The 26751-nt window shown below is 45.0% G+C and overlaps 1 protein-coding gene across 1 annotated transcript; it reads left to right on the plus strand.

Annotated features, from left to right (window-relative positions):
• The first annotated feature begins 2385 nt into the window (after positions 1-2385).
• Positions 2386-25700, plus strand: Psmd12 (proteasome 26S subunit, non-ATPase 12). The gene is made up of 11 exons (XM_051158945.1): positions 2386-2589; positions 12528-12587; positions 12673-12801; positions 13955-14062; positions 15755-15859; positions 17459-17608; positions 17700-17834; positions 19052-19164; positions 20557-20731; positions 22890-22967; positions 25041-25700. The coding sequence occupies exons 1-11, from the start codon at positions 2482-2484 to the stop codon at positions 25248-25250; spliced, it is 1371 nt and encodes a 456-aa protein (XP_051014902.1). The 5' UTR covers positions 2386-2481; the 3' UTR covers positions 25251-25700.
• Positions 25701-26751: the final 1051 nt, after the last annotated feature.

Here is a 26751-nt window from a genome sequence, read left to right on the forward strand (position 1 = left end):
TCTCTCTAACAGATATACAGACTCACATACATACATACATATACACATATATGTTATTTTTTAAAACCCAGTCATTCCTCTAATTGCCTTAAAAGTAGGCAATTTATGGGCTGGAGAGATGACTCAGGTTAAAGGTACTGATTGGTCCTCCAGAGGTCCTGAGTTCAATTCCCAGCAACCACATTGTGGCTCACAACCATCTATAATGAGACCTGGTGCCCTCTTCTGGCCTGCAGGTATATGTGCAGGCAGAGAACTATATACATAATAAGTAAATAAATACATAAAATTTTTATAGTAGGCAATTTACAAAAAATAGTATCTTGCACAAGAACATTTCTTTAAGGCGTTAACTACCACTATTCCAGGATGACTCCCATTTTTAATATCTAGCCACTATGACTCCCCTGAAGCTGAACTGTGTAAGTACATACTCACCTTCTCAGCGCTGCCACTTGGCCAGCCAATAGACACCCATGTTGCTATTCCTCTTTCCCTCCAGCCTCAATCCTCCCTAACTCGCCGTTTCCTGAGAAATGGTGCCTCCACCCAACCACACACTCTGACCCAAAATCTTGCTAATGTGTGTAACCCCTCTCCTGTCATCCATCAGCAAACTTGGTTCCGTCCTCAGACTATGTCTAGAACCTAGCCACTTCTTGGCACCTCCACTGCCTGCCCGTAATCGTAATCAGAATCAATGTTGGCTTTGTGTGTGTGTGTGTGTGTGTGTGTGTGTGTGTGTGTGTTGTTCTTGTTCGTCAGTGAGGGATCACAGCCCCAAGGATGGAATCCATGAATGCTAAATAATCCTTTTTTTTTTTTGGTTTTTCGAGACAGGGTCTCTCTGTGTAGCCTTGGCTGTCCTGGACTAGCTTTGTAGACCAGGCTGGCCTTGAACTCACAGCGATCCACTGCCCCTGCCTCCAGAATGCTGGGATTAAAAGCGTGCACCACCACACCTGGCTCCAGATCTTTCTTTATTGTGTTTCAATGAAAATCTTAGAAAATATTATCCACTCATAAATATAGCATGACAATATAACAGTGTGTAAAGGAGAAACAGGATTTAAATTAGCAAAATACCTTCATCACCTCAAATATAGACAGATGAGCTAGAGATACAAATACATATATCTGTGTGTGTGTGTGTGTGTGTGTGTGTGTGTGTGTGTGTGTGTGTATATATATATATATATATATATATGAATATATAGATGGATATGAGATTATAGATAACGTAGTCATATGTTGTTGGGGTTTTTTTTATTTTTAGACAGGGTCTCACTATGCACCTCTGGCTGAATTGTAACTTGCTACATAGATCAGGATGGCCTCAAACTCACAGAGATCCACCCACCTCTGCCTCCGAGTACTGGGATTAATTAGGCTTGCACTACCAAGCCTGGCTTTCTGAGCTTTTAAAAAAAGATCCTATGCTATTTCATAGGGATTCAGAAAGTGTATATGTGAAACTTGAGTGGGCCTTTAAAAATTGCAATTTTCAAGCCAGGCATGGTGGCACACGCTTGTAATCCTAGCACTTGAGAAGTGGAGGCAGGTGGATCTCTGTGAGTTCAAGGCCAGCCTAGTCTACAAAGTGAGTCCAGGACAGTCAAGGCTACACAGAGAAACCCTGTCTCAAAAAATCAAAGAAATAATAATAATAATTGCAATTTTCAGGCAAGGGTACTGGCTCAGCCAGTAAAGATGCATGCTGTCAAGCCTGGGGCTTCAATCTCCAGGCAAGACTGACGCCCACAAGCTGTGTCCTCTGACCTCCACATGCATGTACATAGACATATAACCAAATCGATGTAAAAATTATAATAAAGGATTGCAATTTTCTCAGAAATGTGATCTGAGTTGTGTTAGAAATTCTTGTTATTGGCACGGTGGTTTGTGTGAAAATGCAATAACACTTGTTATATTACTGAGCTGCCTGCCTCCTTTTCTTCCATGAGCCATTAGAAATCCCACAGATCAATGCAAGATTCTCAATCAGTGAAAAACCTTAGAATTTTTGCCTTCCGGGTCAGTTTTATCCTCCTCACTTATAGATGAGAGCACCGAGGACCAAGAAAAAGTCAAGTGGCTCACCAATTGTTCTGGTAAACCAGAGGTATTTCGAAGCAGAGGACATAAACGTGAGGTATCCTGCTGTGTCACATTCGCTTACCTCACCCAGTAGGGAGATGCAGACACCTAGAACCAGCAGACAGGAGCCACTAGTCCCGCCCACAGAACAGCCCCGCCCATCCTCGGGTCGGGGCCCCACTCTCCCCTCCCCGCGCGCCGTACTCCCCGCCTCTAGGGCTGTCTGCAGCACTGCCTGACTGGTAACCAGCGTAAAGGGCCTCACGGGGGTCCTTCCCGCGGGCTTCCGTCGCTCTGCCTGAGTGGATGCGCGGGCTGCTTCCGGTGTGAGTGACGAGTGGTGGCCGATCCTGGGGTACAGCAGGGGACACTTAGACAGGGACCATGGCAGACGGAGGCTCGGAGCGGGCCGATGGGCGCATTGTGAAGATGGAGGTGGACTACAGCGCCACGGTGGACCAGCGCCTGCCTGAGTGCGAGAAGCTGGCCAAGGTAAGGGGAGGACGGCCGGCTGTTGGCGGGCGCCAGGGGCTGAGTCACGGCGTTGAGTCTGCCTAGGCCTCAGGGGGCCTGCGGGCTGGAGCGCGCATCCCGGTGTCTTCCTAGCCCGAGTTGGACGTGCTTGAGTGGGAGACCCCGGGGTCTGTCCGCTCGGGAGTCGCCGCAACCCGAAGCTGCCCCAAGCTCTAGATAAATAGATGGTTACCTGTTTGCCATCGAAGTTGACGCCTGGTTTAAGTGCCTGCCCTTTCTTGGGACTCTTCGGTTCTCAGGTTCAGGGTTTACTGTGTCCCAGGCAGTTAGGTCTAAATCACGGCAGTGTGCCTGGTCTTTGGCCAGGGGGACCAGGAAAGTGGCAGTAATGAACCCAGGACCCAGGCTTGGTAGTGAGCCATCCAGATGAAAGTGTTATTGGAACACGGAAGAAAGCAAAGCTGTTCGTTCTTACGGGAGAGAAGCTGACATTTATATTGGCTTTGAGTAAGATGAAATAAAACTGAGATAGAGTCATTTCCAAAGAGGATATTATCGGAAAGACAAACTGGTATTAAAAGTACAGAGCCTGAGAGAGCAGATCATGAACAGTGAGCCAACTTATAATGTGTTTTGTGGTGCTAGGGTTCTAACTCAGGGTCATGCACACGCTAAACAAATACTCTACCACTGAACTACACTATCCATGAAACCTTATCACAGAACAAGAACATACGTTGACCCAAACCTTTCCACACTCTTCTATGTGTCAGACAAGTTTTTATATCATTTTGTACTTAAAGACGTCAAGGCTAGCCGGGCGGTGGTGGCGCACGCCTTTAATCCCAGCACTCAGGAGGCAGAGGCAGGTGGATCGCCGTGAGTCCGAGGCCAGCCTGGTTTACAAAGTGAGGCCAGGACAGCCAAGATACAAAAAAACAAAAACAAAAAGCCCTGTCTTGGGGGCGGGGGGGGAAGAAGTCGTCAAGGCTAAAAGTATTTTGCCCAAGGTTGTAGTTAGTAATAGCCAAAATCAGGGAGTCAAAACTAGATTTGCTCGTTAGATGTGTTGTTGGCTGTTGCTAAGGATTATACCAGCCCTCCTTAAATTCCTACAGTTCAGTGTTCCAAGTCACCTGAGATGTACCCATTGCAAGGGTGATTTGTTTGGTCCTGAAGAGCTAAATATATAAGTAGGGAATGTAGTATATTCACAAAGCTGATTGGCACTGATGATTTGAATGGAAAGCCAGGAATATAAATTTAAAAAAAACCTATTTTATGTATGGGTGTTTTGCCTGCATGTATGTTCGCACGCTGGATGTGAGATGCCGTCTGTGTTCTGGGGATGCAGGTCTTCCAGAAGAGAAGCCAGTGCTGTCAACTGCTGAACCATCTTTCCACCCCCAGGAATATGGATTTTTATGTGAAATATTTTAGTGCTTAGAAGCTGGATGCTGATCTGCCTTAAAATGCTATTTAAATCAATAAGCTAAAGACTTAAAAAACGTAACTGTAGGCTAAAGCCATCTCCTGACCATCCCCTTTGAAATTAGTGCAGCAATGGTGTTGGTAGCAGGGAGAGAGGTCATTTGCTTTAGAAAGTACAAACCACACCAGCAGTGGTAGCTCATATGTGTAACCCCAGCACTTGGGAGGCTCAGGCAGGAAGAGGAATGTAGACAAAGCGTTGCCCAAGAAAGGCCAGTCCTGTTCTGTATGCCACAGTTGCAAAACTCAAGTGCCAGATGCCTTCCTGGCCAGCGGATGGATAGTGGATATGGTAAAAAAAAAAAAAAGACTGTGTGAGCCTGTTAAAGTAATTAAAATTTAAAACATGGAGATTCTAGGGATTTCTCTGGGTATATTGCTGCTGCTTTTTTTTTTTTTTTAAGATTTATTTATTTTATTTATTGCATATGAGTGTTTATCTGCAGCAGAGGGCATCAGATTACAGTATAGATGGTTGTTGAGCCACCTTGTAGTTGCTGGGAATTGAACTCAGGACCTCTGGAAGAGCAGGCAGCGCTCTTAACCACGGAGCCATCTCTCCAGCCCCTGGTGTATTGCTTTTAACAACTGTGTGCTTATCAAACAAAGCAAGGTATGTGTGTGAGTTATGTTGCTTTTTGTTTATTTTTGGATGGAAGGTGGGTGGATACACGGTCTTTCTGAAACACAGATCCATAGTTTTAAGATTTTCTCACAATCCTGGTTAATTTCTTAGATCTCTTTAATCAGTATTGCTCTTATTCAATTTTGTTTTTTTTTTTTTTTTTTTTGTCGTTTTTTTTTGTCGTTTTTTTGAGACAGGATTTCTCTGTGTAGCTTTGGCTGTCCTGGACTCGATTTGTAGACCAGGCTGGCCTCAAACTCACAGCGACCTGCCTGCCTCTGCCTCCTGAGTGCTGGGATTAAAGACGTGCGCCACCACTACCTCCACCACACGGCTATGCAGTTTTTAAAAACCGCTGTAGGAAACTGCACGTGCGTTCGTGTTGCTAGAGATTGAACTCAGGACATGCCAGGCGAGCACCTGCCCCAGAGCCACCTCCTCCAGCCCTCTCAATGTTCCTAACATGCTTTTCCCTTCCCTCTCCTTTCCAGGGCTGGAGATTAAACCCTGGGACCCACACACTAGGCAAGTATTCTTGCCACTGAGTCCTTAATATTACATTTCTACTTGGGAGTGTCTGGAACATTTTATTCTATATTGTTTTATTTTACTTTATTTTTAAAAGATTTTTATTTATTATGTATACAGTGTTCTGCCTGCAGTGTGCCTGCAAGCCAGAAGAGGGCATCAGACCTCATTGTAGATGCCTGTGAGCCACCATGTGGTTGCTGGGAATTGAACTCAGGACCTCTGAAAGAGCAGCCAGTGCTCTTAACCTCTGAGCCATCTCTCCAGCCCCCATTGTTTAATTTTTATTTTGAGATAATTAAATGCTATGAAGAAAGTTTTGTTCTTTTCATTTGTGAGAAGACTTCAAGGTCAGGGGTTATCCTAGGCTAATCATGGTCAGGTTGCCTAGTAACAAGAACAGTGATCAGTTTTTGCTATATATAAATTCCTGTTTAAAGGGTCATTAGTTCTACAGGCATTGTTCGTTTCAAATGTAAAGAAATTTGAAGGTAAATACATGTTATACTTGATAAGAATGTGTCAGTTTTTTCCCGAGACAGGGTTTTTCTGTGTATAGCCCTGGCTGTCCTGGAACTCAATTTGTAGACCAGGCTGGAAAAATTTAAATCATATTAGGAAGGCTGGAGAGATGGCCCAGCAGTTAAAGGCACTGTTAAAAGTTGCCGCGAGGCAGTGGCACATGCCTTTAATCCCAGCACTTGGGAGGCAGAGGCAGGTAGATCTTCATGAGTTCTAGGCCAGCCTGGACTACAGAGTGAGTTCAGGACAGCCAGAGCTGTTGCACAGAGAAACCCTGTCTTGGGGGGGGGCAGTTTGTTTGTTTGTTTGTTTGTTTTTATAAAATTGCTTGTTTCTCTTAACACGGCTATCTCAAATAATTGAGACTCTATTATATTTGTTTAATAATCTTGACAACACAATAACTGAGCAGTTACCACTCTATTCTTAGTCCTCTAAGGTAATTTGGCTTCCTCCTAGTATACATCCTAGAGATAATTACACTTTGTAAGTGTTTCCTCCTCCAACTCCACAAGTCCAGCCCTATTCTGTCCCAGCTCAGTGATTGAATATAAGCTGCTTTACTGGTATATCAGGGGACAATCGAAGAGCAGCATTTACACAACATGGAGACAGGAGATTGTCAGAACAACCAGATATGAGAGGGTATAGAAATTAGCATTTAAATTACACAATAACCTTATAACTATAGGGGACCAGTGGACCCAGGTTAAAAAATCCCAGCACCCAATTGGAAGCTTACAACTGTAACTTCAAGATCTGACACTTTCACACACACAGTCTATAGGCAAAGCACCAATGCACAGAAAATAAAGGTAAATAAATTGAAATCTTTTTAGGAAGAAGAAGAATATATCTGATGAGAAAGCCACATTTAGCAGAAGCTTCAAAAATGGTAGCTCATGCCTTTGATCCCTGCACAGGAGGTGGAAACACACACACACACACACACACACACACACACACACACACACACACGCACACACACACGCACACAGAGGCTGGAGAGATGATTCAGAGATTAAGAGCACTGGTTGCTCTGAGGGGTCCTGAATTTAATTCCCAGCAACCACCTGGTGGCTCACAGGCATCTATATTATGATCTGATGCCCTCTTCTGGCCTGCAGGTGTACACGCCAGTAGAACACGTACGTACGTACATACATACATCTTTAAAAAAAAGAAAAACCACACAGAGGCAGACTGAAGTCTTAAGCCTGAGCAGTAAAATTGCCAGACCTCAGTGATTATTTCCTCCTGCAGGCATGACTTAGGACAATCCTCATTAGGATGTATAGCTGATGATGCTGTGGGTTCTGCAAAGATGTCAGTTGTGATGATCATGACGCACACACTATGTTATGGACTTATCTTTTTGGCTATTAATTTATTCATGAACCCTAAGAGAGAAGGTGAGGGCCAGAGTTGTAGGGAGTTTTGTTGTTAATTTTTGAGACAGGGTTTCTCTGTTGTAGCCCTGGTTGTCCTGGAACTCACTCTGTAGACCATGATGGCCTGGAAGTTGGAAATCTACCTGCCTCTGCCACCCTACTGTTGTGATTAAGGGCGTGCACCACGACTGTCTGGCAGGGTGTTTTGATTTTCCTAAGGTTATACAGTGGTGAAACTAAGTTATACCAGCAGCCAGGTGTGGTGGTGCACACCATTGAGAGGCAGAGGCAGAGGAATTGCTGTGAGTTCAAGGCCAGCCTGATCTACAAAGTGAGTCCAGGACAGTCAAGGCTACACAGAGAAGCCCTGTCTCGAAAAATGAAACAAACAAAAGCACCCTAAACTGTAGAACCAGCAGTCTGGCTCTGTAGCCTACACTTAGGTACACTTTATCTGGTGCTTCTGTAGTATCACATGAGGGCCCTAGCAGCAGGATGGCAGGTGATGAAAGGGATCCTAGTTTGGGGTGAAGCTCATTTCACCTTGTGTTAACGCAGTCTGAAGGGGCCTCTGAAGTGCACATACTAGTGGTTCAGCAGTTGATAGTGCTGAGGCCTTTCTGGTTGGCTCTGGGGTACTGACATGTGTTACTTACAGGCTGTTTACAGTCTTACACATATGGTTTTCTATCTTCTTTGTCTTTTTTTTTTTTGGTTTGGTTTGGTTTGGTTTTTCGAGACAGGGTTTCTCTGTGTAGCCTTGACTGTCCTGGACTCATTTTGTAGTCCAGGCTGGCTTCGAACTCACAGTGATCCACCTGCCTCTGCCTCCCGAGTGCTGGGATTAAAGGCGTGCGCCACCACGCCCGGCTTTTCTTTGTCTCTTCTGCTCCTCCAGACTTTTTTCTCCTTTGCAGCTTCCTCCCTTAGTGAACATTAGCAATAAAAAGCACATAAAATGTAAAACAGCTTAATGGTGTTAACAGCTTAAACAAAAGACCCCTTTAAGAAGTAGATCCTCAAGCTGGGCGATAGTGGCGCATGCCTTTAATGCCAACACTCCGTAGGCAGAGGCAGGTGGATCTCTGTGAGTTCAAGGCCAGCCTGGTCTACAGAGCAAGGTCAGGACAGCCAAGGCTACACAGAGAAACCCTGTCTCGGGCCAGAGGGCGGGGAGAAGAGGTAACTCCTCAATAGCTGGATGTGATGGCACACACCTTAATCCCAGCACTTGGGAGACAGAGGCAGGTGCATCTCTTTGAGTTCGAGGCCAGCCCGTCTACAGAGTGAGTCTGGGACAGCCAAGGCTCCACAGAGAGACCCTGTCTTGAAGAAGAAAAAAAGAAGAGGAAGAAGTAGGTCCTCGCCAGTATGGGACAGAGGCAGGCAGATCTCTGTGAGTTTGAGGCCATCCTGGTTTACAAAGCAAGTCTAGGACAGCCAAGGCTACACAGAGAAACCCTGTCTAGAAAAACCAAGAAAGAAAAAGAAGTAGATCCTTGCCTATCTGGTGGCACACTCCAGGGGCAAAGGCAGGCAGATTTCTGTGAATCTGAGACCAGCTTGATCTATAAAATGAGTCCAGGACAGCCAGGACTACACAGAGAAACACTGTCCTGGAAGGAAAAAAAGGAATAGGAGGTATGGCTTTGTTGGAAAAGTATTATCTGGGGTGGGCTTTAAGGTTTCAAAAAGCCTATTCAAAGCCCAGAGTGTCTGTCTGTTTCTTTCTCTCTCTCTCTCTTTCTCTCTCTCTTTTCTCTCTCTCTCTCTCTCTCTCTCTCTCTCTCTCTCTCTCTCTCTCTCTCTGTGTGTGTCTTTCTGTCTGTCTGTCTGTCTGTCTCCAGCACTTGCCTGTGTGCCGCCATGCTCCCCACCATGATGATAATGAACTAAGCCTCTGAAGCTGTAAGCAAGCTCCCAGTGAAATACTTTCTCTTATAAGAGTAGCCTTGCTCATGGCAGTAGAACAGCAACTAAGACACTAACTAAGCATGGGCGCTCTCCAGGAAGCTTGTCACACAGGAAGCCGGGGCAGGAAGATCATTGTAGGCTTGAGGACAGCCTAGGCTACAGGATGAAACTCTGTCTCAAGAAGCAAACCAGGCAACTGTAGAGTAGTAGGGTATGTTTGACTAATGAAGCTTCACATCGAGCCTCCATGGCTACACAGCAATTCGACAGTTTAAATTTTACAGAGACAGCAAGCACTAGAATATAGTTCAGGGTCACTGCAAAGTAGAGCCAGTCGGGTCAGTATTAAATAATGTGCTGAGTGCCGGGTCCCAGCACTCGGGAGGCAGAGGCAGGCGGATCACTGTGAGTTCGAGGCCAGCCTGGTCTACAAAGTGAGTCCAGGACAGCCAAGACTACACAGAGAGACCCTGTCTCGAAAAACCAAAAGAAAAAAAAAAAATAATGTGCTGAGTGATTGATGGTTCACAGCGCACTAGCCAAGAACTCCTTCCTTTTTTTTTTTTTTTTTTTTTTTTTTTTTTAAGATTTATTTTATTTATTGCATATGGGTGCTTTATCTGCAGAAGAGGGCATCAGATTACAGTATAGGTGGTTGTGAGCCACCATATGGTTGCTGGGAATTGAACTTGGGACCTCTGGAAGAGCAGGTGGCGCCATCTCTCCAGCCCCCTTCCTTTTTTCTTTTAAGATTTTTTGTTTTTTGTTTTTTTGTTTTTCCTTACAGGGTTTCTCTGTGTAGCCCTGGCTGTCCTGGACTCGCTTTGTAGACCAGGCTGGCCTCGAACTCACCGCGATCCGCCTGCCTCTGCCTCCCGAGTGCTGGGATTAAAGGCATGCACCACCACGCCCGGCTTCTTTTAAGATTTATTTATGTGTAGGAGTGCTGTTTTCACACACATCAGAAGAGGGAAACATCCCATTAAAGATAGTTGTGAGCCAACCATCTGAGATTTGAACTCAGAACCTCTGGAAGAACAGCCAATGTTCTTAACCCCTGTGCCATTTTTCCAGGCCCCGCCCCCACGAACTCCTTTCTTTTTTATTTTTGTTTATTTTATGTGTATTGGTATTTTGCTTGCATGTCTGTATGTGTGAGGGTGTTGAGTCCCCTGGAGCTAGAGTTACAAATGCCTGTGAGCAGCCATGTGGGTACTCAGAATTGAACCCAGGTTCTCTGGAAGAGTACCCAGTGCTCTTAACCACTGAGCCATCTCTCCAGCACCCATGAACTCCTTTCTAAGATGGCCTTTGATGTGGTGTTGGTCCTGCAGAGCATGGTCTATGACAGTGTGACTCCTCTAGGGTGTTCTTGGTATTGTCCTTGGTGTTCCAAGTGTTCTACACTCTACCTGATCACAGTGACAGCAAGTACGACAGCTATCTTAGTGAGTGAAGGATGTTTGGCATCTTAACTTTTTTTTTCCTTCTGTTTTTCAGTTTAGTTCCATATACTAACCATTTTCCTGTAGAGATTGCTCTGAGCAAGGCAGAGTCATCCTCAGTAAGGGAAGCAGCATGCTGAAATGGAGAAATAGGGGTCTGGCGTGGGAAGTGCTTGGGCTCTGGCTCTGCAGATGTCTCGGCAGTGATCGAGTGTGATCTGTAAAATGAGGTGACAGTCACATTTGCAGCAGACATCCTGTTTGTTGTGACTTGCTAGCCTTCTAGATTTGTCCCTTGCTCTCCCTGCTGGTGAACATTAAGCTAGTGCTGCTGTCGTGGGTCTGCAGGCCTTTCTGAACTGAAGCTCCCTTTTGCTTAGAAAGCATTGTTAAAATAAGCTGTATTCACGTTCCAGATTTTATTAAGTCTGAATGGTTCATAATCTGTGCTATGTGTCTTGACTGGGATTATAGTTCAATAGTAAACTGTGTATTCAACATATACAAGACCCCGGGGTCACTCCATAGTCCATTCTCTAGACTCCAGCAAAAAAAAAAAAAAAAAAAAAAAAAAAAAAAGAAAGAAGGAAAGAAAATGCATGTTTTACAGGTTACCTTGGAAAATATGGCAGACTCCAAACATATTTATGACTGTCATTAGAAAAACAATGGGTGGGGCACGTGTGCATGTCAGAGAAGAAGTCTGCCACTGAGCCATCCCCAGCCCTCTTTCATCTTGAGACAAGAGCTTGCTAAATTGCCCAGGCTAGCCTCGGACTTGCAGTCCTCTCTACTCCGTGCCCCCTCCCCGCAGCTGTCTTGCTCACTTCTCTCATCTCTCCAGGGTATATGCAGTCTGCGTCAGCCCCCTGCTTAAGAGCGTGACCTTCAGGCTAGCTTGGGAGTGTTTTCTTCAAACGTCTCTTCTTCTGTTTGGACTCTTGAGAGTCCTACAAATAGGAGTTCTGTACAGAACAGATATCTGCACTCTGAGTTGATAAATTAGAATCCAAAACAAAGACTCAGTGTTTTTCTCAGATGAGACATCATTGTAGTTACAGGTTCAACTTTTCCCGGGATTTTTTACATATTAAAAAAAGTTTGTAGGGGCTGGAGAGATGGCTCAGAGGTTAAGAGCACTGGCTGTTCTTCCAAAGGACCTGAGTTCAATTCCCAGCAACCACATGGTGGATCACAGCCATCTATAATGAGATTTGGTGCCCTCTTCTGGTCCGCTGGCTCACATGCAGGCAAAATACTATATACATAATAAATAAATAAATAAATAAATCTTTTTTTAAAAAAAGTTTGTGGAGCTGGGAGTGGTGAACACCTTTAATCCCAGCACTCTGGAGGCAAAGGCAGGTAGATTTCTGCGAGTTCAAGGCTAGCCTGGTCTACAAAGTGAGGCCAGGGCAGCCAGGGCTCCTGTCACACACAGATGCCGTGTCTCAAGAAACCTTAAAAAAAAAAAAAAAAAGAGCAAAGTTTGTGGGCCTGGAGTGTCTCAGTTGGTAGAGTGCTTGACTCGCATGCAGGGCACTGGGTTCTACCCCTAGGACCTTACAAACCAGATGTGGTTCTGTATGTCTGTGACTGTGGGAGGAAGAAGTAGAAGTTCAAGGTCACCCTTGGCTACACAGTGAGTTTGAGGTCCAGCCTGGACTACATGAGATCCTGTCTGAGAGAAGGGGCGGGGGGGGGGGGGGAGTAGACACACTGAGAGAGAGAGAGAGAGAGACTGCTAGAGAAGGGAGAACAAAAAGAAAAGCCCGTGGACTGTGCTGGAATGCGGCTGTGTTGTAGAGCACTCAAACACCCAGAGGAGAGAAGAAAAGCGGCCTGTGGATCCTGATTAGGGAATCCCTAACCTAAAGACTCCCCTAACCTAAAGACTTCTCACAAATGGAGAGAAACAAAACAAGCAGCAGTAGATGACACTTTCCTTGGGAATGGACATGGATTTACCTCTGGCAGAATCTTAGCTCAGGTGCTGGGCCTGTTGGTGATGGTCTGCTGCTCACTGTGCTCTTGTTTCAGGAAGGACGGCTTCAAGAAGTCATCGAAACCCTTCTCTCCCTGGAAAAGCAGACCCGGACGGTGAGTGGACAGTGGCACAGACCCGCACTTTCCAGTGATTGCTTGGTGCTGCCCGTTCACTTCCGATGCGTTCTCATCCTTGCAGGCCTCTGACATGGTGTCCACGTCCCGCATCTTGGTTGCAGTGGTGAAAATGTGCTATGAGGCTAAAGAATGGGACCTACTTAATGAAAATATCATGCTTTTGTCAAAACGGCGGAGTCAGTTAAAACAAGTGAGTTCCTTATTGCTGTGGAAACAAAAAGAACTGGGGCTGGGAAGGCAGCTCAGTGAGTAAAGGCTCCTGCGGCGGCCAAGCCTGGCAGCCTGAGTTCAGTTTCCAAAACCCACATGGTGGAGGAGGAGCTGATGCCCACAAGATGTCGTCTGACCTCCACATGTGGGCCATGGCATACAAGTTCACACACATAATAAATAGGTAACTATAAATTTTTTTATCTATAAAAAACTTTTATCAAGATTTTTAACTATAAATCTTGTTTTTATTTTTTGAGGCAGGGTTTCTCTGTGGCCTTGGCTGCCCTGGACTTATTCTGAAGACCAGGGTGGCCTTGAACTCAGATCTATCTGCCTCTGCCTCTGCCTCTGCCTCTGCCTCCCAGAGTGCTGGGAATCAACACCTGTGCCACCACCACCCGCTTAGCTATAAATAAAAAAATTTAAGCCATATATATGCATTTAAATAAGGACTTTTATGAAACTAATCTCCGAATTTGTTTAAAAATTTTTTTAGCCATTTCTCTATGGTGTTTTGCCTCTGAGGGTGCCAGATCCTTTGGAACTGGAGTTACTGACAGTTGTGAGCTGCCATGTAGGTGCTAGGAATTGAACCAGGGTCGTTTGGAAGAGCAGACAGTGCACTTAACCACTGAGCGATCTCTCCAGCCCCTGAAATTTGTTTAACCTACAAGTTTTTTAATTCTAGAGGTAGATTTTTGTTGTTGGTGGTGTTTTTTGTTTGTTGTTGTTGTTGGTGGTGGTTTATTTTGTTTTTTGAGACAGGGTTTCTCTGTGTAACAGCCTTGGCTGTCCTGGAACTCACTCTGTAGACCAGCTGCCCTTGAACTCACAGAAATCCACCTGCCTCTGCCTCCTGAGGGCAGGAATGGAAGGTGTACACCACCACTGCCCAGCTCTAGAGGTAGTTTGAGAGTCTACTGAGATCTATCTTTGAATTTCCACCCCAGCTGAGCATGGTGGCACATGCCTTTAATGGTAGCACTAGGAATGCAAAGGCAGGCGGCTCTCTGGGATTCAAGTAGCCTGGTCTACATAGAGAGATCCTTTCTCAAACAAACAAAAATATTTATTTTTTTTCTGTTTGAAGAATGATTTTTATTTCTGAGTGGTTTATCATGTTTTATTAGGCGGTTGCAAAAATGGTTCAGCAGTGCTGTACTTATGTAGAGGAGATCACAGACCTCCCGGTCAAGCTGCGATTGATTGATACACTGCGGATGGTTACGGAAGGAAAGGTGAGTTTTCTGTTGACATCATGTCTTACCTGCAGTCCATGAGGGTTATGTGCTTCTGTGTTGTATGTAAGTATGTTTGTGTGGTGGTTTGCTAGTGTTTTGTTGTATGACAGGGTCTCTCTATACAGCCCTGGCTCACCTCAGACTCACTGTGTAGACCATGCGGCCTCAAATTGCTAGAGATCTGCCTGCCTCTGTCTCCCAAGTTCTAGGACCAAAGGTGTGTGCCACACCCCACTCACAATTAACTGGTCTTACCTCAAAATTTATGTAGCTTTTTGAGAGATGCAGAAAGAGATTAGGATTAAAAAGAAGTTTCACTGTGTAGCCCAGCTGGGAACTTACCATTCTTTTGTCTTAGCCTTTTGAGTAACTAACTGGATTGTATGACTTTTTAAAATGAATCAAACTTTATATGACTCAAGACATTGTAGATGTGAGGGAAGTGATGTATGTAAAGGCAGTCAGGTGGGCTTGTGACGTGCCCCAGTGGGTTAGGTGCTTGCTGCCAAGCCAGGTAGCCTTCCTTTGACCCCTGGGACCCAAGTCCTCTGGTTTGACCTCCGTGTGTACCTCATTGCATTAGCACTCGTTCATAAGCGCACACAAACATAAGTAGATAATGACTTTTAAAAAAGAAGATGCCTAAGTATCTGCGTAGCTGATGTTACTGGGAGTTCAGGTTTGGGGTTGCTGTTGAGCATGAATCCTCATTTCAGTCTTTTTAGGTGTTATACTTTGAGATTTTTTTATTGTTGGAATTTTAAAATGTACTAATTTTATTTTGCTACAAGAATATTAGCAAGCTGGGCATGGTGGTACACACCAGCACTTGCAAGACAGAAGCAGGTAGCTCTCTAGGCGTTCCAGGCCAGGCAGCCTGGTGTATGCAGTGAGTTAGGGTTAAACATTAGCAAGATCAAGCTGAGGGGGGAAGGATAGAGACAATGTCTTCTGTGGCCCAGGCTGACTTCCGACTGGAGGTCCTGCTTCAGTTTCCTAGTAGTAGCATTTCAAATATGTGCCTTACCTGGCCTCAGATAATATATATTTTTCTAATTGTATTTAGTGATGAATTGGGCTGGTGCGTGTCTTAGTGGCCATGCGTATGCTTGGAGTAGATAAGGATTTGAGTTGAGTCCACAACATCCAGAACAAAAGATAAGTCTGGTATAGATAGAGCTTTGGTAGAATTAGAGGTGCTTGTTGCAAAATGTTACCTGGCAAATCTTTTCAGCCATTTCTGTTTTCTGTGCTATTAATACAGCTTGTGATCCTGTTATTTGTTAAACATAATTTTACACTAGGTTTCCCAAAGCAAAATTGAAAAAAAAACAATGTTTTTAAGTTAATTGAGTGTGTTCAGGGGTGGTGCCCACAGGGACAGAAACGAGCATGATTCCTTGGGGCTGAGCTTACACGCATCTGTGAGCCGCCTGCTGTGGGTGCTGGGATGCAGACTGCAGTCTGCTCAGCAGCTGACTCTGAGCCAGTTAGCCGACTCCAGCCCCAGGAATGTTTTATGAAGATGTTTGCTTTTGCGTCCTGTCTCTATGTGAAGTGAGAGAGGTCTTGCAGTGTGTGGGGTGATGAAGTGTGCGGTAGGATGACGTTGGTAGACCTGACAGTTATGCCTTTTAAGTGTTAACATGTTTCTACAAGAGTTCTGATACTATCGATTTCCATTTATAGATTTACGTTGAAATTGAGCGTGCTCGACTGACTAAAACCTTAGCAACTATAAAAGAGCAAAATGGCGATGTGAAAGAGGCTGCCTCCATCCTTCAGGAGTTGCAGGTAAAGTGTTTGCGGAGCTTGTAAACCGTGTGCTGAGTTGCCAGTGCTTCCTTGTGGAAGTGGCTTCTTTTGCTAAGTTGCCAAAAGTCTGCATGTACACAGCTTGCAACGCTCTTAGACCCCTGGAAGCTGCTTTCCCATACTAACCTGCAAACTCAATTGGAAGGAATGTCAGCATCAACAGATTGGCCTTAGTTGTCGTAGACATTCAAGTTCTGTTTAGATTTGGGTTTCGGGGCGGGTGGGGCGGGGGGACAGCTTGATATAGGGCTTCTCTATCTAGCCCTGACTGTCCTGGACTGGAACTTGTTCTGTAGACCAGGCTGGCCTCAATGTCACAGAGAGTCACCTGCCTCTGCCTCCTAAGTTCTGGGATTAAAGGTTTGTCTTAGGAATCTGCTTTTAAATTATTGGCTTTATTCTTAGTGAATGATTGGTTACAGGTATGTTTCTAGACCACAGTGGTTTGGCAGAGAAAGACTGCCAGAGCTGAGAGTCTAAGAGCTCAGTAATTGTTTCCCTTGCATACAGAACCCTGGGTTTGATGCTGTCTTCACCAGGACACTAAAAGCACAAGCTGATAGAGTGGACATGTATATTTCCCTTTATAGAATTAAGCATTCTGAAAAAAGCTGTGGAGTGTCACACCAGAAATTGTTACATGAATTGTGCTCAGATTTTTCAAGTTACAACTGGGTGTGGCAGCACACACCTATAATCCCAGCACTTGGGGAGACAAAGGCAGACCAATCTCTGAGTTGGAGGCCAGCCTGGTCTACAAAGTGGGTCTAGGATAGCCAGGACTATTACACAGAGAAACTCTCTCTCGAAAAACCAAAAAAAAAAAGTCACGTCACTTTAATGAATTGACACTCTCTGGGATGCTGCGTTGTATTCATTCTTTTTATCATTTTTCTACAAATCTATCAGTGGGTCTCAAACTGGAGGGTCAGATGACCCTTTCTCAGGGTCTCAATTGAGATATGCTGCCCATCAGATCTTTACATAATGACTCATAACAGCAGAATGACAGTTATAAAGTAGCAGCGAAATAATTTCCTAGTTGGTGGTCACCACAACATGAGGAAACATGTTAAAGGGTCTCAGAGTTAGGAAGGCTGAGACCCTTACTCTACACGCTTCATCCCAGTAGCCTTCACACACAGCACAGCCATGTTTCCTTCAGTTTTCCAGCCAAGGAAACTGGACTTGAGAGGCATTATGACTGGCCCGAGGCCTGGGGCCTGTGCATTCATTCTATGTTTTGCCTTTAAACTTGTTGTCATTATTGCCATATAGCCCCCTTGGTGGGGGTGGGGTGTCCATGTGTACACACGTGCCCATGGAGACTAGGCAACGGCATCCAATCCTCTGGAGCTGAGTTAGAAGCAGTTACAAGACACCTGACATTGGCGCTGGGTACAGAACTTGCGTTCTGTGGAAGAGCACCATGTGCTTCTGTTGCTGAGCCAAAGCTCCAGCCCCATAATTTTTTATATAATCACCAACACTGAATAAATATGAACACTTAATATGTGACCTGACTAGCTGTTAATCCACTTAAGTAATTTAAGCTTACTTGAGGAATTGCTCTGCTAGGTGGAAACGTATGGGTCCATGGAGAAAAAGGAGCGAGTGGAGTTTATTCTGGAGCAGATGAGACTCTGCCTAGCAGTGAAGGATTACATTCGCACACAGATCATCAGCAAAAAAATCAACACCAAATTCTTCCAGGAGGAAAATACAGAGGTGAGCGTTGTCTCTGCATAACCTATTGACATTTAAAGTGTTTGGCTAGAAAGAACCCTAAGCCCTGACTTACTTTGTCACCTTCTTTCAGAAGCTGAAGTTGAAGTACTATAACTTAATGATTCAGCTGGATCAGCACGAGGGGTCCTACCTGTCGATTTGTAAGCACTACAGAGCCATCTACGATACTCCCTGCATTCAGGCAGAGAGTGAGAAGTGGCAGCAGGTAAGGAGACAGGCAGTGACCTGATGATGCTAGAACACGTCAAGGCTGCGTGCAGCTAAATCTAGAACCCTTGCCTGGCTGGCTAGTTTGACTGCTAGCATGAGGAAGGAAAGGGGGAAGAAGACTTGCATTCTTGCCTGTTTTTATATCACTAACTGCCATATGATGTACTGCATGCTGCTGCTTTCTGCTCGTTGTGTCAGACTAAATGGGATGATTTGGGGGTCGGGAAATTCTGTTCAACATGTCTAGTAGGTTATAGATACCAGTAACTTTGTTCAGTTGTTTTATTTAAAAAAATTAAGAAGAGGGGCTGGAGAGATGGCTCAGAGGGTAAGAGCACTGGATGTTCTTTGAAAGGTCCTGAGTTCAGTTTCCAACAACCACATGGTCGGTCACAACCATCTACAGTGGGATCTGATGATCTCTTCTGGTGTGCGTGCATACATGTAGTCATAATACTTTTTTTTTTTTTTTTTTTTTTTTTTAATGAAAAAGGAAAGGTTCCCCTTTTTTGTTTGTTTTCTTTTTCTTTTTTGGTTTTTGAGACAGGGTTTCTCTGTGTAGCCTTGTCTGTCCTGGACTCTCTGTGTAGACCAGGCTGGCCTGGAGCCTGCCTTTGCCTCCCAAGTGCTGGGATTGAAGGTGTGTGCCACCACGCCTACTTTTTTTTTGAGGCAGGCCAGTGTAGTCCAGGTTGGTCTTGAACTCCTGGTGATTCTGCATCCATCTCTTACTACTAGAATTAAGATATATGTCACCAAAGGCAGCTACTATAAAAACTGCTTTAAAACAGGAGAGGATCACAGCGAATTTGGGCCAGCCTATCTTACCTAGTTCCATGCCAGCCACAGCTACATATTGAAGCCCTGCATTAAAAAGTAAAGAAAAAGGTGCTTTGTGGCTATGTGCGTGTTTATGCTAACTTAGAACTTTTCTTTATACATTTGCCCCCAAAATGATGCATTTTGGTTTTTCATGAGGAGGATTTTCTGCATGGTCCTGGCTGCCCTAGAGCTCACTCTGTAGACCAGGTTGGCCTCAAACTCAGATCCATCTGCCTCTGCCTACTGGAGTGCTGGGATTAAAGGCATGCGCCACTACACTGGGCACCTTTTTGGAGACAGGGTCTGAAACTTGCTATGTAGACAGTCACTTTTTGCTCAAACCTGTTATGTTTTCAGTTACATATGAACTGCTGTTTGCAACTTTCTTAGGCTTTGAAAAGCGTTGTTCTCTATGTTACCCTGGCTCCTTTCGACAATGAGCAGTCAGATTTGGTTCACCGGATAAGTAGTGACAAAAAACTGGAGGAAATTCCCAAATACAAGTAAGTTCTTGTGTCGGTATAGAAATCCACTCAAGGGCTGGAAAGATGGCTCAGAGGTTAAGAGCACTGACTGCTCTTGCAAAGGTCATGAGTTCAAATCCCATCAACCACATGTTGGCTCACAACCATCTATAATGAGATCTGTATACATATAATAAATCTTTAAAAAAAAAAAAAAAGAAAAGAAAGAAATTCACTCAAGATAATTCCCTTTAACTGTACACATGGCTGCTGCTAGATTGGAATAGAGAAAGTATTATTTTGGTCAGTAATCACCTTTTAAAGGTTTTATCACTCATGGCCTGGACTTCATGTTCTTCGGGAGTATAATCATGTGAAGTGTACCATATGTAAACTGACACATTTCTTCTCATGTGACGGGCTTTTGTTTTAATAGCTGCTCCTCCTTATCTATACTAGTGTGCTTACGGCTGTTTCAGAGATTGACAGGTACAGCAAGGAGAACACTTAACAGAGGGCAAGCTCTTCAGATTGTGAGGGAAATGGCACAATAATTGACCAAAGTCAAGTTTGTCACATTCCACTAAGTAAGAGTGGCAAGAGTTTGATTTGTTTGTTGGTAAGTTTTAATTTGTTATTGATCAAGCTGAGAGTCTCTTAGCGGAAATACTTGACATGAGATGTTTTTCAGATATGGTATCTTGGGTTGGGGCCCAGCCTGAAGTTCATGAATGTTTGACCTGTGCCTTATACAGGAAGACAAGTGTGTGCTATTTAACCTGTAGTTGACCCATCAGAAGTTAGAGGCTGACTGTCCCGTCACTACTCCTAGTGCTGAATCATGATGGTTCCAGTGAGAACTCTTTTGGTTTTTCGAGACAGGGTTTCTCTGTGTAGCCTTGGCTATCCTGGACTCACTTTGTAGACCAGGCTGGCCTCAAACTCACAGCAATCCGCCTGCCTCTGCCTCCTGAGTGCTGGGATTAAAGATGTGTGCCGCCGCCACCCAGCTGAGAACTCATTTTCTTACACTTAGTTGCAAGTTTAACACTTTAGACTTCTTAGGCGACATTGAAATGCACGAGGTCACAGGTGGAATTTTCCAATTGTGGGATCGTGTCAGCACTCGAAAAGTTTCAGGTCTTGGGCCTGCAAGGTGGATAGTGAGGAAAGGTGCTTCTAAGCCTGACAGCTCAAAGAACCACATGGTGGAAGTGGAGCCAACTGCCACAGATTGTCTTCTAACGTAGCTGTGCACCATGGGATATGTGCACCCTCAGTCATACGCGCACAGGACAAGTCAGGCTTCAATGTGGCAAGAAGGAAGTTTCTGGTCAGGGAGGGGAGTGCTTAGAACTTGGGGCTTGGGATTAGCAACACTAAGTAACCCTGTTGGGCAGATCTGAAGCACTGACTTGCTGCACTTTGCAGGGATCTGCTGAAGCTTTTCACCACAATGGAATTGATGCGCTGGTCCACACTTGTTGAGGACTATGGGATGGAGCTGCGGAAGGGCTCCCCTGAGACCCCAGCAACTGACGTCTTCAGCTCTACAGAAGAAGGTGAAAAAAGGTGGAAAGACTTGAAGAACAGAGTTGTGGAGCATGTAAGAACCGTGCAGTCTGCTGCCTGGCATTTTACTGTTTGGGTTGTCTTGGAGTTTAGACTGGGTGAATTTGAGCATAAACTGTCACCTTTCTTTCTTTCTTTTCTTTTTTTTTTTTTTTTTTTTTTTTTTTTTTTTGGTTTTTCGAGACAGGGTTTCTCTGTGTAGCCTTGGCTGTCCTGGACTCACTTTGTGGACCAGGCTGGCCTCGAACTCACAGCAATCCACCTGCCTCTGCCTCCCGAGTGCTGGGATTAAAGGCGTGCGCCACCACGCCCGGCTTTCTTTTCTTTTTTGTTTATTTTTGGTTTGCTTGTTTGTTTTGTTTTGTCCCCCCCCACCCCACCCCACCCCGGGACAAAGTTTCTCTGTGTAGCCTTGGCTGTCCTGGACTCGCTTTGTAGACCAGGCTGGCCTCGAACTCACAGCAATCCGCCTGCCTCTGCCTCCCGAGTGCTGGGATTAAAGGCGTGCGGCGCCACCACCTGGCTACTATCACTTTTCTAGTTTTTTTTGAGTTTTATTTATTATTATGTATACAGTTTTCTGCCTGTGTGTACACCTACACACCAGAAGAGGGCACCAGATCTCATTATAGATGGTTGTGAGCCACCATGTGGTTGCTGGGAATTGAACTCAAGACCTATGGAAGAGTAGTCAGTGCTCTTAACCTCTGGGCCATCTCTCCAGCCCCTCGCCTTTCTGTTTAAGGGAGCATGAAGACAAAGGCTCATTATGCAGCCCTCCCTCATAAGCCTAGAACTCACTATGCAGGCTAGGCTGGCCTTGAACTTGCCCTGATCATGTTGCCTCTGCCTCCCAAATTCTGGGATTAGAAGTGTATGCCAGTAGGCCCAGCTATAAACTTACCTTTTGGGGTTTGATCTATTATTTGTTTGGTTTGGGATTTTGGTTTTTTGAGACACGGTTTCTCTGTGTAACAGCTCTGGCTATCCTGGAACTAGCTCTATAGACCAGGCTGGCCTCTTTTTTTGTTTTCTTTTTTCTTTTCCATGCGTGCTTTATGTGTACCACTTGCATACAGTGCCTGTGGGGAGCAGAAGGCAGCAGACCCTGGGCCCCTAGTTCTTTACCAGGGCTTTAGTTTCTCCCTGTACTCGTAGTCAAATACCAGCCTGTTTTAGGCAGCGACCCTTTCCAGACAGCACCAGGCTAGCTCATCCTGCTTTTCTGTTTTCCCGGTTTTAGCTTTTCAGGACAGATAATTAGTCAGAGATGTAGCAGCTCGCTCCGGGAATCCTAGCCCTCAGGAAGCTAAGGCAGGAGAGTTGCTGGGAATTTGAGCTATCTGTATATATAGCTAGATCAGGCTAGCCAGGGATACTCAAGAGAAACCTCTCTCAGAAAGAGGAAGGAAGAAACACAACAGGTGGCTGGAGATGAGCAGTTTCCATTCTGGAAGAATCCCACAGGAATCCAAAACCTTTTGTTGTTGTTGTTGTTGTTTGAGACAGGATTTCTCTGTATAATAGCCCTGGCTGTCCTAGACTTGCTTTGTAAACCAGGCTCACCTTGAACTGACAGAGATCTACCTGCCTCTGCCTGTGGAGTGCGGTACCCACTGGAATCCAGAATCTTTTTCTTTGGTTTGTTGGTTTGTTTGGTATTGGTTTTTTTGAGACAGGGTTTCTCTGTGTAGCCTTGGCTGTCCTGGACTCACTTTGTAGACAGGCTGGCCTCAGACTCACAGCGATTTGCCTGCTTCTGCCTCCCAAGTGCTGGGATTATAGGCATGTGCCACCACACCCGGCTTCTTAATTTCTTTCATATCTTTTCTTTTTCTTTCTTTCTTTTTTGTTTGTTTGTTGGTTGGTTGGTTTTGTTGGTTTTTTGTTTTGGTTTTTTTTTTTTTTTTGAGACAAGGTTTCTCTGTGTAGCCTTGGCTGTCCTGGACATGCCTTGTAGAGCAGGCTAGCCTCAAACTCACAGAGATCCACCTGCCTCTGCCTCCCGAGTGCTGGGAATACAGGCATGCGCTACCACGCCTGGCTCTAGCTCCTTTGTAATAGGGGAGCTATAGGGGGGCCATAGGGGGAAAAAAGCATAGCTCTCAGTCCCATACTGCCAGGAAACTTACCTAGATATGTAAACAGCTGACTTTTCAACCCTCCTGACAACTGTTGTGTGTCCCTGACAGAACATCAGAATTATGGCCAAGTACTATACTCGGATAACAATGAAAAGGATGGCACAACTTCTGGATCTCTCTGTGGATGTAAGTTCTGAACGTGTTGTCTGGGTGTGGCCATTCATGTTGTGTGTCAGTTACACACAACATATGTGGAAAGGGAGTGAGAAAAACAATTGTTTCACTGGTGTTGATTTATGTGCTTAGACACACCATCTTACCTCAGACTGGCTTCCAACTTCTGTGTTCTCTATCTTCCTACCTCAGTCTCCCAAGTGTTGGATTGCAGACATGGACAATCACCCCCAGCTATTATTATTAAATTTTAAGTTTAGGTGATTTAAATTTAAAGCTATCTAGAATACCAAAAATAGTAGCCAAAATAGTAAGTTTATGATTGTATTAATATCTTTTGTGCTAGCTACCCCTTCACTTAGAGGTTTGGGGGTGTGGTCTGGGTTCAATCCCCAGTATCCCCCAAACCAATTTTACATTAATTCTCTCTCTCTCTCTTTTTGTTTTGTTTTATTTTGTTTTGTTTTGTTTTGTTTTTCAAGGCAGGGTTTCTCTGGGTATCCTTGGCCGTCCTGGACCAGCTTTGTAGACCAGGCTGGCCTCAAACTTACAGTGATCCACCTGCCTCTGCCTCCCAGGTGCTGGGATTGCACTACCATGCCCAGCCTACATTGATTAATTCTAAGTTCACAGTGTGTATGTTAAAAATCTTGGGAGAAGCACAGAAACATACTGTGCAGATAGAATTTGTGAGGATGCTTAACTGACCACTGAAATGGCTCAGGTCTGTTGGAAGAGGGGTGTAGTCAGTCACACTGTGTGTGTGATTGACAGCTAACACAGATGCAGGAGGTGGCATAAGCCTGTAACCCCAACACTTGGGGAAAAGGAGAATCTGGAGTTTAAGGCTCCTGTGCTACATAGATAGTTTGATGCTATCCTGGCATACATGAGACCCTGCTTTCAACACAAAACAAAACAATGGCCGGGCGTGGTGGCACACGCCTTTAATCCCAGCACTCGGGAGGCAGAGGCAGGCGGATCGCTGTGAGTTCGAGGCCAGCCTGGTGTATAAAATGAGTCCAGGATGGCCAAGGCTACACAGAGAAACCCTGTCTCGAAAAACCAAAAAAAAAAAAAAAAGTAGGAATTAACAGCCTGAGAATTCATTTCTGTTAAGGGAAAGAACATGTTGTCATAGTTCATCTACAAAAAGAAGAGTCAAGCAAAGTGCAGCACTCAGGGAAGCAGAAGCAGGCGGATCTCTGTGAATTCGAGGCCAGCCAAGGCTACAGAGAAACCCTACTCAAAGAGAAGTCACCACATGTCAGTTGAATGGTTTCCCTCTTGAATAGCTGGTTAGTTCTGTGGAAAACGACACCAGAGTAGCATAATTTATCTGTAACCTTGTAGTTACCTAGTGGCAGAGTATATGTTTTCACCCCGCGTTGCTGGAAACAACTATACCACAGTGCCTTTTAGAGGTAAGCCAGGCGGTGGCAGCGGCACACACCTGTAATCCCAGCACTCAGGAGGCAGAGGCAGGGAGATCTCTGTGAGTTCGAGGCCAGCCTGGTCTACAGCGTGAGCTCCAGGACAGCCAAGGCTACACAGAGAAACCCTGTCTCGAAAACTGAAGGGGGTTAGAAGAGGTAGCTGTAGATTAGGGATCCAGCTCAGCCTTGGAGCTTGTGCTTGGCCTCTGTGGCCTCAAGTTTGATCTGCAGCACTGCAGAGAAGAAAGGAGGGGAGGGCTCTAAAAATGGGGAGCCTGTTTGTTGTTGGTAGCAATCCTCTTCCCCATTACTATCAGGGCTAATCTGCAGGGTCACATTTAGACTCACTCCTGGCTCTAAAGACACTCAGATGCTCTGTGTGTGTGCGTGCGCACATACACATTTCCATTGTCTGCCCTGCAACACTTGAACCTGCCTCCACCTCCCCCAGTGCTGGGAACGGTCACCACAGCTGACAGGAGACTGCTTTCACTTTGCTCATTAGATGATCAAGTATTGTAAGTCCGTCGTTACAGTCAGCAGTTGGCAAGGAACTGTCCGTGCTCTAACCCTGTGTCTTCATGGATGGGGATATAGAATGTTTGTCCCTGTAGTCATCCATCTTAATCCAGTTTGTCTGTCCTCACAGGAGTCAGAGGCTTTCCTCTCGAACCTAGTTGTTAACAAGACCATCTTTGCCAAAGTAGACAGGCTGGCTGGAGTCATCAACTTCCAGAGACCCAAGGATCCCAATAATTTATTGAATGACTGGTCTCAGAAACTGAACTCGCTGATGTCTCTGGTTAACAAGACAACCCACCTCATAGCCAAAGAGGAAATGATCCATAATCTACAATGAGGCTCGGGATGCTTTTAGAGGACACAAAATTGGAGGTCATTAAAAAAGAAAGACTGTTTTCATGGTGTATATGTTGTTGTTGTTTTCTTACTCTTGCTCTTTTCTAGAATTTTAAGATAGGGAATGTGTTTGAGCCCCCTCTGTCTTTTCCACTCCCTGGTTTCATGTTAATTCTGCTTTCCAATTGGTGCAAAATGTTCCATTTCCAGTCTGAAGATGGAAAGGTTTGTGTCTCCACTTACCTGGGTATGTTCCTACTATGTGTTTTTATTTACCTGACAGCCACATGACAGTAATAAAAACAGGATGTGTGTTAGCTCCTGAAGTTGCCTCTGCTTGGAGGGGTAGTGATTTAACAAGTGTCTATAAATAATTGTGTCATAAAGCCATTGAGGACTTACTAGAATAAAAAACAACAAAGAACATTCAAGGATCTCCTGTGTGGAGTTTGATATTTGCTTGATACTGTGGCAGGAAGTCTCTGGACAGAATGCATTTGGAATGAACTTTCTCTCAAACTAAACTGTGCTTGAGGATGAGGACCTTAAACTTCTGGTCCTCCTGCACCCCAGGTGCTAGGATTACAGGCAGCGCAGGGATTGGACCCTAGGCTTTATACATGCTAAGCAAGCACTACCTCCAATCCCATAAGCAAACTTGAGTTACAGTAGTTTAATTATACTGTGCCCTTCCTATTTCCTGTGGTTTTGGGTTTGTTTGGGGGTAGTCTCCATAGCCTAGGCTGACCTGGAATTTGCCATGTCATGGTAGGTGACCTTAGACTCCTGATCCTCCTCTCTCCACCTTCCAGGAACCCTAGGCTTCAAGGTGTGCACTCCCAAGCCCGGCTTGACTGGTTGTTACCCAAGTTAGATGATACCACGTTGACACAGGCTGCTCTCTGTTAAATGCTGGTACAGAGTCATTCTTGGCGGGTAGTGACTTCCTTGTGTCCTTTGTATAAATTTAGGCCTAAAACCTAAGGCTTTTGTTGCGTGGGAAGACCGGCAAAGACCCTCAACGCATGGTAGTAAGAGCTTGCTTGTAACTGCTTTTTGTTTGTGGACAGGGTTTCACTAAGTTGCCCAGGCTAGCCCTGAACTCATTCTAGCCCAGCAGGCCGTGAACTTGGAATCCTGCACACACTAGCCAAGGAGCTAGGATTACAGGCCTATGGCCCATCAAGTGTCACTCTTGGAGGGTTGCTTCTCGGCTTAGGATCTGGTTCTGGTTTTCTTGAGGGGTTACTTTTTGTTTTGTTTGTTTGTTTTTTGTTTTTGAGACAGGGTTTCTCTGTGTAACCGCTCTGACTTAGAACTTACTCTATATACCAGGCTGACCTCGAACTCAGAGATCCACCTGCCTCTGCCTCTGAAGTGCTTTTTGTGTGTGTGTGTGTTGTTGTTGTTGTTGTTGTTGTTTTGGTTTGGTTTGGCGTGGTTTGGTTTGGTTTTGGTTTTTTTGTCTTTTTTGTTTGTTTGTTGTTTTGTTTTTTGGTGTT

Source organism: Acomys russatus, chromosome 16 (genome assembly GCF_903995435.1).
Source record: "Acomys russatus chromosome 16, mAcoRus1.1, whole genome shotgun sequence".
Classification (NCBI taxonomy): Eukaryota; Metazoa; Chordata; class Mammalia; order Rodentia; family Muridae; genus Acomys; species Acomys russatus.

Coding starts and splice junctions, on each gene's coding strand:
- Psmd12 (XM_051158945.1), top strand. CDS start 2,482: ATGGCAGACGGAGGCTCGGAGCGGGCCGATGGGCGCATTGTGAAGATG. Junction 12,588..12,672: donor TGGAAAAGCAGACCCGGACG/GTGAGTGGACAG, acceptor TCATCCTTGCAG/GCCTCTGACATGGTGTCCAC. Junction 15,860..17,458: donor CCATCCTTCAGGAGTTGCAG/GTAAAGTGTTTG, acceptor TTGCTCTGCTAG/GTGGAAACGTATGGGTCCAT.